The following is a 17,321-nucleotide window of genomic DNA, read 5'->3' on the forward strand; positions in this document are numbered from 1 at the left end:
GCTCTGGTTTAGCTGCTGCACAAGTAAATAGCCTGGACACTCAATTACCGCAGCACATTGACCTGGAAAGCAACATGAGCTGTTTTCCTGGCTGGTACACAACCAACTTAGCAATAAAAGGCACTGGAGAGGAGCAGGGAAGCAGCAGTGAATTTGCCTCTCTGCACCACCAAGCACTTCCAGAGCGCTCAAAAACCAGCAACAGAGCCCCTACCCCCCCTCGAGCACTGCTGTACCTGGCTCACAGCCTTGCTTCCCCCTTCTTTCCAGGAAAACGCCTCTTGGATCCACACACTACTTCATGGACTTGCCAACCACCAGGACCAAGGCAGGGAAATGTGGTGCCCCCATCCTCTTATACATGGGGCATGTCCCTCAGCTGGCGTAGATCAGCCTAACCGGTGGCTTTGGGGCAGGGCTTCACCTGGGGGCTGTGTGTCCCCAGCGCTTGTGCGGAGGAAGAGCCAGCCCAGCTGCCAGCCGGGTGGTGTTTGCCGTTCCAGCAGAGCCCAGGCGGCAGCTGAGCTCCCACACAAGTTGTGCCGAAGACTTCTGTGCTCAACACAGAAAAAAATGATGGCTTTCTGTGCTCCGACATAAAAGTGACACCCCATTAGGGAGTCCGGGGCTTCGGGGCTCCCAGCAGAAACTGAACCACAACTTTTCCATTTTCCATGCAGAAATCAAAAAGAAAGAAACTTTTTTTTTTTTTTTCCAGAAAGCAACTTCTTGGGTGAGCAATGATTTTATTGTGCTATTAATATGATCATAAACAAGAACAACATTTGTTTATAGGCTCAAGTGCTTCATTACTCACTCGCTGACTTGGTAAAAATCACCGTGGCATCAGTATAAAGTGCAAAATGGAACCTATCATTGTAGTCACGTTGTAAAATCATTTGGGCAGGTGACCTTTGAACAAAGGCAATTGATAGCTCCGAGGCAGCTGTACAACAGTAAAGATAATAGTTGTCCACAAGCCCCCAGACCTGTAAGAGGGCAAATACAGACCGTGCCTGGGAAGGGGAGAGAGCACCTGGGGGACTGGGAAAGGTTTGGGAAAGAGGAGGAAAAGTTGATTTCTGAAGTGTATCTGCGAATCAGCTTTGTTTGGGGCTGGGGCAGGGAGCGATGGCGATGGTGCTGTCAGCACAGCCTGGGCAGGGGCCAGCCAAAGGCAGCTCCTGCCCGCTGGCTGGGGCGGCGTGGGACGGGACAATGGGCGCCACGTGGGAAAACCATAATCTCCAGATCAGTGGGGGGTCTGGTTCTCCCGGACCTCAGTTTTGAATCCAGTCTCCTCCGTTTCTCCATTCAAACACCTGCAAGCGCATGGGCTGAGCTGGGCTGTGCAACCAGGTGCCCGGAGGCTGCTGGGCAGGATTGAGGATGTAGCACGAGCTGGGAAGACCCAAACTTTCCTGTGCTTATTGTTCACATCTACTGGGGCAAATGCTCCTCTTTGCCATGTAATGAGGGGTAAAAAGGGGTGTGGACCCCCTCAGGGAGGTCTTCAAATTGGCAGGTTGAGAAGGAAATGGCTGGAAGGCGCATGGGTCATAGAATCATAGAATTGCCCAGGTTGGGAGGGACCTTTCATATCATCTAGTCCAACCATCAACCTAACTCTGACAAAACCCGTCACTAAACCATATCACTAAGTACATCCAGGTCCCCCTGGATGTGGCTGCTGCAAGGCTGGGACCTGCACAGGGTGAGGTCCCCGGGGTGCTGGCTCCTCTGGGGGTGCAAGGACCAGGAGGAAAGGAAGCCTCCCCTCTCCGGCAGGGCTGTGCGGGCGGCGCTGCCTCTCCTGTTAGACCAGGAGACAGAGGTCTGCGGGGATGGATCCTGCCTTGGGGATGGGAGGGAAAGATTGGAAGACACCCCCGAGAAATGAAAAACCAGCGTTGTGGATGATGCCGTCCAGGGAGTGCAGGGAGCGAGCAGGAAGGAAAAATTAGACATGTCCCGGTTGTTTCACTTCTTGTCCTCGTTTCGTCAGCCACCAGCCCCCGGAGCATCCCGACGCCCGGTCGACGGTTACCAACAGGCAATAAATAAAACCGCTGGAGCCACTGGTGTCAACATCTTGGCATTGTTTGGGTCTTCTTGTTTGCCTTTAAAATAACTCTCCCCCTCGGGGTCACGCAGACGAAAAAGCGAGGACCCCCTGCCATCGTCCATAGAAATCATCTTGCCACGACTTGTGTTATGCTGCCTTTTTTTTTTTTTGCCTGCGAAGCTTGGGGTTTGGGGAGCTGCCCGGGAGCGTTACTCACGCTACGCCCGGGGCTCCTGCTCCCTCCTGCCCGCCCGTGTCCCGACACGTCACCTCGGGCGCCTGCAGGTCGCCTGAGCCCGGGCCACATCACCCATTGTCCTGACTCCCAGAGGCACAGTTTGGGCTGGATTTGGGGACGGTGTCACCCTGCCGGCCCCGTGCTGCTGGCTTATCTGCTGCATGGCCGTGCCTGGCTCTGCGGAGGATGTTGGCAGGCCACAGAGTGGAAAAACAAACAGCGGAGACGTGGATCCGTGGTGAGAGCCCAGCCACGCAAACACGGCGTGCCACTGCCCAGCCCGGCGCTGGAGGGATACCCCTGCCCCGGCGCTGCAGCCTGGTGTGATGCGAGCTGCTAATGAAGCTCTGGAGGCACAAGAAATACTCCTCTAAAGACAGTTTTCATCCATGGGCTTTGATAAAAGGGTGGCTTGAAAGCCCCCCATGCCCACACAGGGCTACGTTGAGGGACCAGCCTCTGCGCTATGGCAGCACTGGAGGGGAGCGATGCTCCCCAGCGCCTGCAGCATCTCCTTTCCTCCAGCAAGGGTTGCACAGTGGAAAGCATCGTCCTCCATCTCAGCTGAACTGCGACTTGATGTCAGATTCACTCTCCCTCATCATCTTTAGCCTGTTGTTTATAATAAAAATCAAGCGATCCATCTCTTCTGACAAGAGGAAGAGTTGCTCCAGGAAGCCCTGGACAGGTCAACTTCTATATTAAGGAACTATTACTTGACGGCTTCCTGGCCATAAATAGCCGTCCAGCCAGGCTGGGGATTTTATTTAGAAATAACAAATACAACAGGCCATAGAAGTAACTTCATGACCTTGCTCCCCCTTCGCTTCCCACCCATCTCCTCTCCTCGGTATGGTCTTCTCCTCACCACCAGGCTCCTCGGGAGCTTCCGGACCCCCTTGCATGCCCCCAGCAGAGCGTTATCTCCCCATCGCCCACCTCTCCGAGAAGCTGTGGAAACGCGCTGTTGCCAGCTTTGGGGTTTTGCATCACTGATGATCTTTTGCTACAGCTCAGCTCCAAGACATTATTTTCCACTTGGCTTTTCTTAAAATAATTTACAATGAATCTTTGCCCTGAATGGCTGAAAGCTGGAAATCCTCCATTCAAAACATCCCCCAAACTGGATGCAAACAAATATACCTCCAACACATCCTTTATTCTTCAGTCCCTCGAACCTTTCTCTTAACTTTTGGAGGACTAACTTCTGATTTTCTAATGCCCAGAGTCGGCAATATCAAAACCAATCACGAAATACAAAAGAAAAACCAGTATTTCAGTATTTTTTTTTATTATTGGGAGGTTTCGGCCATTTTTGTCATGTGGTTTGCCTAAAATAATAATAATAAAAAAAATCTTTGTTTGGAGCTGGAAAGGGAAGAGCAGCGTGTTTATTTCACGTATGACTCATCAGCCCAGTGCTGAGACGCTAACCGCTTCAGAAGCTAACACTCTACAGAGAGATGATCGTTTTTAATATAAAACAGTAAATGTTTAAAACAACCGTTGCTTTTTTCCCCCCCCCCCTCTTTTCATCCTGTGGTGGCCAATAAAACATAAGAGAGGCCACGCAGTTTACATTTTAATAAAATTAAGTTATTTGGTGCCATGTTATTACAGTCTTTATTGGAAAGTGGAATAAATTGCACACAGAGGAGTCATAGGAGGGAGAAATCACTGCGAATAAACATAGATTCTGGGATGCATTTATTTGCTGGTTTCGTCTCAAAGGAGGAAGGCTTTCCTCAGGAAAACGGAGGCAGCGCCGGGGCCCTGGCCTCGGGGAGGCAACCCTGGGTCGCTCCGGCCCAGGATGAGCTTTTTTGGGGAGCTGGTGCCACAGCGGGGCCACCCCGGCCCCCTCCAGCCAGCGTTTTCCAATGCGCATCCTCCAAGAGAAACCCGTCCTGTGGCCGCGGCGCCACTCCCCGCAGTCCCGAGGCGCTGGGGCAGCCCGTCCTCCTGCCCCTCCGCCGGCCGCGGGGCCAGCCGAAAACGTTGGTCCCCAGGCTTTTCGCTGGAGGTTGGGGGTTTCTAGGCGAGCGCCAGGGCGCACCAGGAGTCCTGTCGGAGTGGCACGCTCAGCCCGGGCTGCGGGGCCATGGTGGTGGGGGAGAAGGTGTAGTCCTCGGGCTCGAATTTGAACTCGCCGGGGCCGCCGGCCAGCGCCTCGTCCGACTGGCTCTGTGCCTGGGAAGGAGGAAGGGAAGAAGAAAGTCATTAGAAAGCCTGTTATTAGCCAACGGGTCACTCTGCCCCTCGGCATAACGCGGTGGTAGGGCTAGGATGGGTTATGAACAGGGTGGGTTATCCCTGATGCTACGGCTGCCCTTCGGAGCCGGGCAGAAAAGGTGCTCCATCCCCAGCAAGCACAAGGACCAAGCGGGGAGGAGGCATCCCAGGGCCCATCTGCACTTATTTATTGACTAAACATGTCCAGTTTGGAGATCTCTAGGCGCGTGTATATTTTTTAAGAGTGCAGCACAAATCAGATTTATCCGTTTCAGCCAAAAAAAACCCCCACATTCCCCCTCCCCTCCCCGGCTCCTTCCCCCATACGGCACAGCTGGCGCCGCGCCAGGTGCTCGGGTGCTGGAGCTGAGCTTCCCTTCCATCCACACATAGCCAGCTCGGGGGCGGGGGGGGGCTTCGATCCAGCCTAGAGATAGCGCTGGGTCCCAAAATTTTGATGCGCATGTTGATTTAGAGCCACTTTTTCCTTCGCCAAGACAAAATAGCAACCCGCCCCAAAGAAATGCTCGGGGCAGAAGCAATCTGAGGTCTCTGACAGCATTACAGCTCTGGGAGCGCTGAGCACCTCAGGGCTATAAAGTGCAGATAATGTATGCCCAGGGAGCCTTTTCTTGAGAGGTACAGAGGTTTCCACCGTGGGCTGATCTCACCGACTCGACAGGGTTGTAACTCCCAGGATTTCACGGCAGGAGTTGAGAATTAAACCCACCCCCACGCCAAAGCTGGTTCACCACCGATCACCTCCGTGGCAGTGGGGCTTGGACCTCCCAGTTCCCCACTGCAGGATGGAAGAGCCGATGGGGAGCCAACAGGCTGGAGCCCTTCTTGATACACAACATCTTGGCTCACGCTCCCTGCTTTCCTCAATCTGAGGCAGTCCATCAGGCTGGTGGCCCCCAGTGCAATGAAGCCTCCAGGCCTCATCAAGGTTCCCCAGGTGAGCGGCTACCAAGGCGTGTGGAGCATCCACCCCATCCATCCCTGTGCCTTACCTGGGACACCGACACGATGGTTTGTCCGGGATACTGCGAGGTCGTGCTGGGCTCTGACTTTAAAGTGACCGTGCTGTCTGAGTTCGTAATGGAAGAAGGGGAGTTAGTGACCGAAGTCGTAGACCCTGGAAGGCAATCGGTACAGGATGATGAAGCAACACGGGTGCAGATCTGCTCTTAAGGAAATTTATATTTCAATGGCTACCATGACATCTCATGGCATGACTTTACTGTTCCCTTTCTCCACCGCACCTCTGTCAGGGTAAGGCTTTGTATTTGGCTGCCAAGATGCTGATGGAGGAGGAGGAGGAGGAAGAGGAGGAGGAGGAGGAGGAGCTCCCTTCCACAGCCCAGCAGTGCTGGTCCTGGTACAGGCTGGACGGGCTAATGCTGAATGCATCTTGGTACCTTTTCCTTGGCTCTAACACACCGTTCCCAGCCCTGTTTTTTCCCATTACTCAATTTAGCCCAGATCTGCTTGAACACAAGGGCTACTGGGCTGGAGCCAGGTGCCCACAGCGCAGAGGAACCTCACGGGAACATGACAGCGGTGAGATTTCCCACCCAGCACCCTCCTTCCACGTGAGGTCTACGTATAAATACAGGCCCTACATCTAAAGCAATCACCAGGGAAAAAAAATCACAAGATTATCTTCTAACGACCATAATTTCTTGCAGAAAACATGCTGAGGTGAATTATGCTCCAAGCCCCTGCGATGAATCACAGCAGCACCGTACCTGTTGAGGTTTTGCCTTTGGTAATGTTTTTAGGCTTCCTTTTCCTCGTCTGGATGCTTTCCTTTTTCATGGCCAGAGGTCGTGGTACCTTGACATCCATAAAGTTTGGAATCATTAATATTGTATTTTACTTAGCTCCTTCCCACACACGTGTTGCTCTTCTATTTACGTGCCGTAGCTCATGCAAAGCCCCTAAAGTCCTTGTCCTTCACTAAGTGCTATTTTTCTCTGCAACAGGCCTTGGCTGGAAGATGTATAAGGCTAACAGCTAAGGCTTTCCCACAAATTTTGTTTTTTCCTTTATTTCCTATTTTCCTTTTCCTGATTTATTAAGTGACCTTTATGACAGCACCCTATTAAATTACACTGACAGAATGAAAGCCTACATGGCTCAGAGGGGACGGTCATGGGACAAAGCGACTTTAACCTTTATGGCAGAAGTTTGAAGCAGCCTGTATGGAGGGATGAAGTCTCCTCTTTGGCTGATGGACACGTTACCAACAGTTCCCAGCCTCTGTGGATAACTGTTATCAGCCAGCCTCCACGTGGACTCCTTAGCATCCTTCACACATTCTTAATTACCACCTCTAGAAGAAATACGCTCCTTATCTCCAGTCTGTATATGGGGAGCTTCCACCTCCAGCTACTGGAGCCTGGTAAGCTTTCTTTTTGGGGAGCAGAATCATAGAATGTGTTGGGTTGGAAGGGACCTTTAAAGGCCATCTAGTCCAACCCCCCTGCAGTGAGCAGGGACATCTTCAACTAGATCAGGTTGCTTAGAGCCTCATCCAGCCTGGCCTTGAATGTCTCCAGGAATGGGGCCTCCACCACCTCTCTGGGCAACCTGTTCCGGTGCCTTACCACCCTCATTGGAAAGAACTTCATCCTAATGTCTAATCATTAAGAATAACTTGTCAAAAAACCTAATTAAGAGCCACCCAATGACAAAAATCTCTCCTCTATGCATGTACCTCCTGAGAGTGTTCCAGTACCCCCTTAGCCTTGCTCTGGAGAACCTCAGTAGACTCAGCTTTTAACCGCGCAAGCAGACAGGACGGGGTTATGGCTCTTCTGGGTCCAGTCTGGAGGCTGGTCCTTCCAGACCTGATACCCTGGACCTGCTGGGTGGTGATCCCAGCGCCCAAAGGGTCCCTCCCGGTGCGGACACGCTCCTCACCCCATGGAGCTTCATGTACAAGCCGCAGGCATTGCAGACGGGCTCCCCTTCGGCGTTCCTTCTCCAGAGGGTGGTATTGGTTGTGTGGCAGTTAGTGCAACATAGGCCAGCACGTCTAGATGAAGACTTAAAAACAAGCAAACAGACACATGAATGCACACATAGGAATGACTAATTGGGAAGTTTCCTTTCATATGAAAATAAAAACTCCAATTACATCAATTTCCTGGAAAATGTGAAACACACACGATAGCCAAATTTGGATCAAAGAAATTACATTCAAATGAAATCATTCCAATTTGCGAGTGCTTTTTTTATTGAGCTTGATAAACCTGTCAAATATCTTTGCAGGCCATTTCTCAAACTTCCAACAAATCTGCTGGAAGTGATCAGGACTTGGAGCACAGAGAACTTCCCTTCAGGAGATCCACTCAGATGGAGAAAGAGATGGAAAATGCCAGCCAGGCTTTAAGCGCATGAAGAAAACTCCTCATGCTTTCAGTGAACTCTTCTGTTTTTTCTGCACTCAGAACTACCACTAAAGTTAGCAACATCCCAATCAATCTCTGGTTTAAGACAACTGGAATCAATTGGCTGAACTGAGCAGAACCAAACTGAACTGGCCCACGATGGGACCAGGGAGGTTGTTCTTCGCACGTCTCGCAGACAATCTGTTCTCTTACAGGCTGCAGAAACACCGTGAAAACATTAATTAATGACATATTTTGTGAGTGCGGTGATTGCTGGCTCTGAAACATTAATACTTCCAAGTGGAGAAGGAAAATATTCTGGCAGAAGCAGCAAACTTATTTCTGACAACTGTACACCAAGCCACTGGAAAATTCTATATACAGACTTGTCAGCTCATTTGAAAAGTCTCTTAACACTAGGTATTGAAACTATTTTAATAAAAGCCTTCGCTAAGTATAAGATGCCAGTGACATAAGTAATATCACAGGCTCTACACATTCAGGTGTTCGAATACGTTCTTCAGCCTTGAGAAAAATCACTTTGATTCCTCCCAAAGGCAGACGATAGGTGATGGGGGCTATAAAGAACTCCCTGTTTGTTTATTCTTCCATTATTGCTTGATATCACGACCGAGCAATATGACGAATGAAGTGGGAAGAGCAGGAATAAAAATGAAATGTTTTTACAAGGTTAGCAGTCAAATAAAGACCAGCTTTGAGTTTCAAGAGACACAAATGACATGCCCAACCTTTGATTCACTCGTTGCTCAGCAAAGAGGTCTCGGCAACTATTTGCAAATAGCCGTATTGCTTTGGAAATTATTTAGCTTTCAAGAAATAACCAGGCAAAAATAATAATACACGGAGGTGTGAGCTGACAGGCCTGGCACAGAGGAGGGGACAGCAATCCTCGTCCCTAATATGGGACATGGTGTCACAGCAAGATCCCGGAGCAGGCACAGAGCTTCCCCAAAGCCTTTCCTTTGCCGGGGCTGTGCCGTTCATCCCTGCAGCCAGGAGGGACCCCAGCCCTGACAGAGCAGAGGGAGGCGCCGAGCACCCGATGGGTGCAAGGGCCCTGAGGTCCTGCCGTGGGTGCGGAGGGGAATTTGGAGGCTCTCAGCCCTGGGGTAACTGTGCCCAGCGTGGGTCGGTGACATCTGTCATCGCCTGCGGATGGAGGAAGGCCAACGCAAAGCCCTTTGGAAAGCCCCAAGATTTCTGGGCCATGGCAGGTCCCTGGGAGCGAGGGACGCGCTGTCCCTATTTCCTACAACGCTTCGTCTGCGGCTTGTGTGTACCTTCTGCATCGCCTGCACATCACTCCGTGGGCTGCCTCCTCCTCCTTGCACAGCCAGGGAGAGCAGAAACCATCCTCCATGACTAAATACTACAACTTAAACCCCAGAAACCCCAGGAGAACCTGGCCCTGCACCACAACCTGCCAGCTTAGCAAGAAAGAGACAGTCAAGGCTACTGTTGCTCACTGAAGGACGAGGGTACAATACGTTATTGCTGGTTTCCCAGCAGTTCCCTTAAAAGAAAACGCATTTCTGCCTGCCTCCACCCGGCTGCCTTTGTACCATTCTGACCTTGTCTAGGAAGTTGTTGACTTCAACATTGTGCTCCAGCGTTTATTTATACAAATGCAGCATACACTCAAACAAAAACTCCTCACGGACTGGGCTTGACAGCCAAGTGCTGCTGATAAGCTCAAGGAACGGTGAGTTGGTGCCTATGGAATCAACCGCGTGTGAGCACTGCTTGGAGAGCCCGAAAAATTCAGAGCCAGTGGGGCAGGTCCTTCCAAGGGAGCCCAAAGCCGTCAGAGACTTTGCTTCACCTCCTTTTCAAAGGCAGAAATGAAACCACAGGGTTTCACAGGAATAAAAAAGAAGACTCTGAACCCTCAGATTTAATCAACGCTTCTCTGTCCCCCTTGACCGCAGGAAGGGGGGGACCTGGTGTGGGTAGGAAAGAGGTTGCAGCAAAGTGTGATGAGATACCCGTGCTCAGCTCCCGAAAGCGGGCAGACCCAAGGCTCAGAGCCAAAGGCAGCAGCATCCTCTGAGATTTGCCTTTGTTACCACGGCTCTGGGCAAACCGGCACCTTGGAGGACGAGGGAGCAGCAGGAACTGACGGCCAGGAGAAAGCCAAGGCACACGCCATGAACGCTGCATGGCATTAGATTGTCCCAGCGCCATGATGAGTCCCATCTCCACCTTCCCCCAAAGCGTCACCAAACCCACTCTGCATTGCAAACTGTAAAAAAGGACAGGCCGAAAAAATACCCCCTGAGCCAAACCAGCAAAAACTCAACTCCAGGTTAGTCCTGCCCCTGAGGATGGTGTGGGGGCTGCCGAGCGCCCACGGGGCTGCCCTCCGTGCCCTGCTCTGAACACGGGGCCATCACACGCCCAAGGACGGAGCCATCCACCTCCACCGCCCGCTCCCGGCCTGTAAACGCGAGCTGGCTTTTAGGACTGGGTCTAAGGTATCATCCCGTGAAACGCACCAAGAAGCTTTGGCTAGAGAAGATACTGCCTAAAATAAAGGGCTGCTTCCACCCTGCCTTAGGATAAATCCTTTCTGCCGAAAGCCACAATGCTTTGAGTCCAGACGCAGGCCATAGCAAAACGGCTGTCCCTGCTGTGTAGAGCACGTTGCCCTTATCTCAAAAAAAAGAAATAAAAAATGAACTGGAAACTACACTGCTATTGCTCGCCCTCTCCCACGCACGAGCAAGCTGAGCGCTACCGAGCTGCAGGACGCCATTCCCGCAGCGTTATCTGGGCCACGACGCGTTCTCCGGGGCTTTCAGCGGGACTTTGCTTTGTGAAAACACAAGTCGGAATAACTCCCAGCACAGCGTCTACTTACAGAACAAAGGTCGTAACGTAAAGGACAAAAGCGACCATTTTTTCCTCCCCGTGTCTGTATTTCACCGCGTTGTGAAACAGCCGATTTCATCGTTCCTAGAGCGATGGTGTGTCACTGCCTTCACCGCTCTGCTCCCACCCGGCGTATGCGGGTGAGGTTGTGAGCAGGGGAAACATCCCCCGCCACGGGAAACACTCGGGGGAGGAACATCCCAAGCCCCAGGGGTGCGGGTCGCTCCCTCAGCGGTGGATTTGCAGACTACGCCTGGCACCCTCTTGCCCGTCATCAGTGGATCCCCCTTCCTCCGACGGGGCAGAACTTGTTGCAACATGACATTTCAAACCCTTGGGAACACCCGAGATTTTGCAATGTTTCATTCCAAAGTCAGGATGAAAAGTCAAAACTGCAGCCGCTTTTCTATGCCATAAAACAAAATCCCCTCAGGTATTTCAACCTTACTGAAACGTTTCCCCTGGATAAGAATCAGCTCTTTCCTTTGGGCTTTATCATTATTGCATTGGTAGCCAAAATAACAATAAAAAAGGTTGGAAGTGCTTTGATAATTCCCGGCGAAGATTTGCTCGTCCCTGGGAAACGGTCTCGATTCTGCAAACAAGTTTTCTCCACTGGAAAACGTTGTCGAAATGTTTGCCGAAAAATGCCTCGCGTGTGGGGCTCCGCCAGCAGAGAGAGAGAGGCGCAGGCAGGGAGCGTGGGGTCCCGCGGGCGGCGGGCGCAGGCCAGGCAAGGCTGGCTCCCTTCCCACGCGCCCGGATAAAATACCAAAGAGCCGCGAGACCTCTCCGATTCCTTTGGGGGAAAAGCTGTTAAAAAAAAAAAGGCAAAACCCCCTGGAACTTCACCCAGTGCCACATTTTGATCCCAGTCCGAAATGCGGAGTTGGATTTAAACTGGTTTGCCCCGATCTCTCTCTGCACGGAGCGTATTTACTCCGAAACATTCAGCAACGTAACTCGGGAGATTTGCGGCACGGCAGCGACCAGAGCCTGCTGCCGGGGTGCAGACTTAGTGTCGTTACGTTAAAGGAGACCAGGAGGGTCTCGGTCAGACAGGCAAATCCCATCGGATCACGCTAAATGTTTCACAGAAATCTCTCGATTTTGATGCGATGAACAAAACAGGGTGATTTTCCACGGAGCCGCTGCTCGTTTCATTTTGCAAATCCAGAGCCACATTTCCGGCATCGGAATCAGAATGAAACATCTTGCTCAATCCCAGCTATTTTTTTTTTTGTTATTATTATTATTTTTATGGTTTTCTTACACAGAAACTTGTCACTGTTGGGTTATTGCTAATAATTTGTTTTGCAATGCTAAAAAATAACTGCGGGAGTACACCCCGAGCAAAAGCAAAAGGAGCTCCCAGCTGTTCCCCAGCACGGCTCCGACAAACATCCTGTTTGTAATGACGGCTTCTGATGACAGGCTCTGAAACCAAAACTGTTACCACCAAATTTAAACATCCCAAAGCGACTCCACACACACACAAAAAAAAAAAAAAAAAAAAAAAAAGGAGGCGCCTTTCCTCTCTCACAGTGGGATCCCAATTGGAGGAAGCCCAATATCACGTAGGAGGGGAATTAATGCTTTAACCTGCAGAGAAACTGGGAACTACCAAGCCCCAAATCTCCAATTTAGGCAGTGGGGGAACTGGGCCTCATCCTGCTCCCATCGCGAGCAAACCCTCCTGGGCCAGCTCAGGATCAGCCCCGTCCCCCCTTCAACTGCCCTGCCTAGACCATGGGTGTCTGCATGAAGAACTAGGAAATAATAATAATGATAATGATTACGATAATAATAATAATAATAATAATAATAGAATAAAAAGCAACATGCCCACTGCGGGAACGGCTCCGCACCACAACAAGCGGCTCCTGACGGTGCTGACGGCATTTTATTCATGGGAGAACCGAGGGTCAAACAGGCCCTGACACAAGTACAGAGACCCCGAGAGCGCAGACACTGCAACAGCCCCCCAGCTCCTGCCCTCCAGCCCCCCCCAGGGTGGAACGGGGCATCCCTGCAGGGTGTCCCCCCCCTCTTACCAGCCTCTTCTGCGGCTTGAGCGGCCGGTTGATGCCGTTCATCTTGTGGTAGAGCCCGCAGGCGTTGCACAGGTAGTGCCCGGTGCCGTCCTTCCTCCAGAGCGGCGTGGACATGGCCCCGCAGTTCACGCACTCCCGGCCGTCCCCGGGGAACTCCTCCAGGTACTCTGGAAGAGAGACCCAAGGCATGAGGGTCAGCAGCCGTCCCCACCACACAGGGCCACCCGGGCCCACGGGGACCCTGTGGCAGAGGGTCCCTGGTCCTCTGTGCCCCACTACGCCGCTGGGAGGGACAATCCCTGCCCGGGGGGAGTTTACCTCCACCCTACAAAGTGGGGACTAAACCCCTTTATTCCTCCCACATCTTAATATTTTAGTATTTTGCTCAAAATCAGAATATCCCCCATCCCCACCGCAAAAGACCCCAAAGGGCTGAGCGTGGCTGGGGTCTCCCTGGGATGGGGACGGGCATCAGCGGGAGAAAGCTGGGTTATCCCTGCACCGGGCTGCAAAAATAAATATGGGGGCGTGGGGTGGTGGAGGGATGGGGTTCAAAACGTGGCGATTTTCCCGATTTCCATCAAGGCGCCTTTGTGGCTGCGCGGCTGGGGAAGGGCTCGGGGCTGCCCACGGAGCCACGCCGGGGCTGCGGCTCCGCTCGCCCCGGGGCTCCCCGGGAAACAATCACCCGCCGCCCCAAACGGGGGCTTTTCCTCACTTTTCTCCCACCCCCCCCGAAAGCCCCGGGAAGAAGCCGCGGAGCCGCCCGCTCCGAGCACCGTCCCCGGTCCCCGAGAGCGGCTCCGCGGCAAACGGGCAGCCGGGAGCAAAACCGAGGGTCCCCTCGATCGAGGGTCCGTCTCTTTCCCCCTCCCGCTTTTCGCTCTCTTTTTGAAATAAATTCCTCCGCCTGAAATGTTATTTTCTTTCGAAGAAAAATGCGCTCTTTGGTTGGTTTTTTTACCTTCGATCGTCTTCCTAATTAGTAATAAATTCATATTAATAATGATCCGACGGAAAGACAAAGGAAAAAGAACAAAAATTTAAAAGGGGAAAACGGAAAATAAAAATAAAATGTAAAAAGGAAAAAAAGGAAAAAGTTGTAATAATTAATTAAATGTAAAAAAAAAAACAAAAACCAGAATAGCTTACGCTACTTAAGAGCGGTTTACACTATTCAAGAGCAAAAATAAACGGCAGAGACGATTATTCCGGATCCCAAAGCACCAAATTCAAAGCGCAGAAGAGATTTCCGCGCCATCACCTCCCTCGGCAGGAGCGGAGCGATCCTTTCCCGCACAGCGCAACGGATTTTCCCAGACAAAGAGAAAATCGTGGAAAGAAACGGCTGCCGAGAACCTCCGGCGCGGGAGGAAAAGCCGAGCCGGGGAGGCAGCTCGGTGGGGAGGGGGGCTGCGGCCCTGCTTTAACTTTGTTCTTGGGGTAAAGATAAGATAATTCGGTTCATCGCAGTGAAGATGATAACGCGGCTGAGATCTTGAAGTGGCTTTTAAAGGACGTTGCAAACCCCCGCCGGAGGAGGACGGTGAAATACCCCCCGGGGTTATAAACCCCGCGCAGGGAGAGTCCTTTTAAATCAAATCCCAAATTTTCTTTGCGCGGGGCTTGGTTGAAAAGGACCCTCCGGTGTGGATGGAAACGAACTGAAGTGGGGTTTATTGTTCAACGCCTGAGCGCGTTTCAGTGTCTCTCCAAAGGCCGCAGAGCGACGCAGCTGCGGACCTGTTTGGGCGAAGGCGAATTAGGAGACCGAGAGTCTGTTCAAATATAAACTAATTTACCACAATAAATTACTTAAAAGGGAGGGAGCTATAAATCTGCCCCGCTAATTTAAACACAAGGCTAAGTATTGAAGCGCAGGCACAAAGTCGATATTGTGGGAAGGAGATATCGAGGGGGTGGTGGTGGCGGGGGGGAAGGGGTTGAACGGCCTCTCCTCCTCTGTCCTGCGGCGGAATTGCTCTCCTTTGAAACGTGGTCTTTGCCCTTCGTGCCACACACACCCCCCCATACCCCACCTCCGTCCCCCACAGCCCCCGTGCCCGCACCATCTCTCCATCCCTGGATAAAATCATCCCCTCCTCTCCCGTCGGGGCTGGCAGCTCACCCCGGGGCCGGGGCCACCAACACGACCCCCGAGAGCCGGGAAACGACTCGGCGCCCGGAGGCGACGGTGAGGGGCTGACGGCGACCTACCGAAGGTGGACCTGCGGCCGGGCAAAGCCGCCTGCCTGGTCTGCAGGCTGTGCAGGACGCTGCTCTCAAAGTGTCCGGCCGTCCAGGAAGGCGGAATCTCGGGGGTCACGTAGGCGGGGTAGGGGCTGGAGTAGGACCCGTTAACGGAGCGCACCAAGGCGTTGCCGTACTGCTCCCGGCCCCCGCCGCCCAGCAGCAGGGACCCCTGGTAGGCGCCGTCGCGGCCCGGGGGGCTGCTGCCCGGCGGGCTGTGGGAGTAGGAGAAGCCCGACGGCGGGTGGGGGCTGCCGGCGTTGAAAGCGGCGGCCTCGCCGCCGCTCTGCCCCCAGCCCGGGGGGTTGGCGAGGTGGCTCTGGTGCGGCTCGCAGCCTTGCAGGTAGGGCAGCGTCTGGAGGACGGAGGGTACCCGGGTGGTGGGCACGTAGACGGGCGAGCCGGCCGACGAGTGGAGGAAGTTGCTGGAGTCGTGGGAATAAGCCGACTGGCCATGGTTGGGGGCGAGGGCCAGACCCTGATACATGTTCCGTCCTCGGCGGCGGCTGCTCAGGGCCCGGCCAGCTGCGCCCCGACGTTGCCGAGGGGCTCACTCAGAGGCACCTGGGGGGGAGAACCGAGACCCGCGGGCTGAGACCCGGCAGAGCCCGGCCCGGGGCCCGCCGCACCCGCCGGCGCTTCCCGCGGCCAAAGCGCCTCTCCCCTGCCTCAAGCAGGGACTGAAATTTGTAATTATTATTATTATTATTATTTTTTCCTTTAAACTTTCCTCTGGTCAGCTCGTCCCGCGGGGGAAGCCCGCGGCGCCGGGCCGAGAGCAGCGGCGGAGCCACGGCGAGAAACAACCTCCGCGCAACGGGCAGCGGCCCCGCCGGCACCTTCCCACCGCCCGCCCGGCACTTCCACGGGCCGGGAAAAAACATTCTTTTTTTTGGCCTTTTTAAAATTTTTTCCCATTTTAAAATTTTCTTCCTTTTTCTTTTTTTTTCTTTTTTTTTTTTTTTAAATTTTCTTTCTTCCCCCCCCCCAACGTATTTTCCTTCACGTTTTTTTATTTTTTTTTCCAAGCCCCAGGCCTGGAGTGCGCCTCGGGGCCTTCACGGTGGGGAAGCGGCCGGGCCGGGCGGCAGCGGGTTCCCGGCAGCCCTGGGCAGCGGCCCCGCACCGGGGACATCCCCGGTGTCCCCCCCATTCACCAGCGGTGCCGCTTTCTTGTGAAAAAGCGCCCAAACCCTCAGCCGGGCCTCTCCGTGCGGCCGGAGGGCTCAAGCCGCGGAGCACCGCAAGAGCATCCCCCCGCATCCCCGGTTCCCTCCCCCCGCCTCGGGGCCGCTCCTCCCGCACAGGTACTCACATGGCAGCAGGCCGGGAGCGGAGCCGGGCATGGCCGGGTGGGCATGAAGCTGTGCTCAGACCATCCAGGGAAATCCCAGGAAAATAATAATAATAATAATAATAAAAAAATAGAATAAAGTTTACGGAGTGGGGGGAGGAGGAGAAAAAAAAAACCCAAACAACCAGGCGGAGAGGGGCTGCCCTCCCCCGGTTTCCCCCCCTCCCGCCGCCGCCGTCCCCCGTGGGTGCGTCCCTGCTTGCGCCCGGCGGGGAAGTGGCGGCGGCGGCGGCGGCTCTGGCTCTTTACGGCGGGCCCCGGTGCGGCCCGGCCCACGTGACGGCCGGCGGGGTAGCCCCGGTCCCGGCCAGGATTGGGCGCCTCCCGACGCGGGGGGGGACACCATAAATCCCGCCGGCTCCGCTCCCGGCGCGGGGGGGGACGCGCTTACCGGCTTCCCACCGGAGCGGGGCCAGGATGCGGCCCCCGAGGGTGTCCCGCACCACCCCGCACCCTCTGACCGCCCCCCCCCCGCCCCGGCAAGGGTGGAGGTGTCCGCCTGCCCCCCCCCCCCCGCCCCGGGGAGGGGTGGGGGGTGGCTCCCTCCTTTGCGGGCCTCGCTGCGTTTCTGGGGGTCGCTCCGACACCCCGGCGGGAGACGATGCCCCCCCGACTCCCCGGTACACGCTGGGGAACACACAGAAAACTTCCCGGCGGGGGGGTCGGATGGCAGGGGACATGGCCAGCGGTGTTCTGCTCCGAGCGGGCGCTTCGGCTGTGCTTTGCCATAAACGCCATCCTAACAGGGAAGGGGGGCGTCTCACCAGCCTGCCCCCCGGCCCGCGCTGCCTTTCTCAGCCTGCTCCGGGGAGCAGCGCTCCGGCCCTTCACCGTCCCG

At 54.1% G+C, this 17,321-nt stretch overlaps 1 protein-coding gene across 1 annotated transcript; it reads right to left on the reverse strand.

Moving 5' to 3' along the window:
* Nucleotides 1–3,577: 3,577 nt before the first annotated feature.
* Nucleotides 3,578–16,752, reverse strand: GATA5 (GATA binding protein 5). The gene is made up of 7 exons (XM_074605201.1): nucleotides 16,445–16,752; nucleotides 15,097–15,693; nucleotides 12,880–13,046; nucleotides 7,464–7,589; nucleotides 6,287–6,374; nucleotides 5,549–5,673; nucleotides 3,578–4,493 (listed from the first exon to the last, which is right to left on the reverse strand). The coding sequence occupies exons 2-7, from the start codon at nucleotides 15,614–15,616 to the stop codon at nucleotides 4,338–4,340; spliced, it is 1,182 nt and encodes a 393-aa protein (XP_074461302.1). The 5' UTR covers nucleotides 15,617–15,693; nucleotides 16,445–16,752; the 3' UTR covers nucleotides 3,578–4,337.
* Nucleotides 16,753–17,321: the final 569 nt, after the last annotated feature.

This window comes from Larus michahellis, chromosome 12, assembly GCF_964199755.1.
Source record: "Larus michahellis chromosome 12, bLarMic1.1, whole genome shotgun sequence".
Taxonomy (NCBI): domain Eukaryota; kingdom Metazoa; phylum Chordata; class Aves; order Charadriiformes; family Laridae; genus Larus; species Larus michahellis.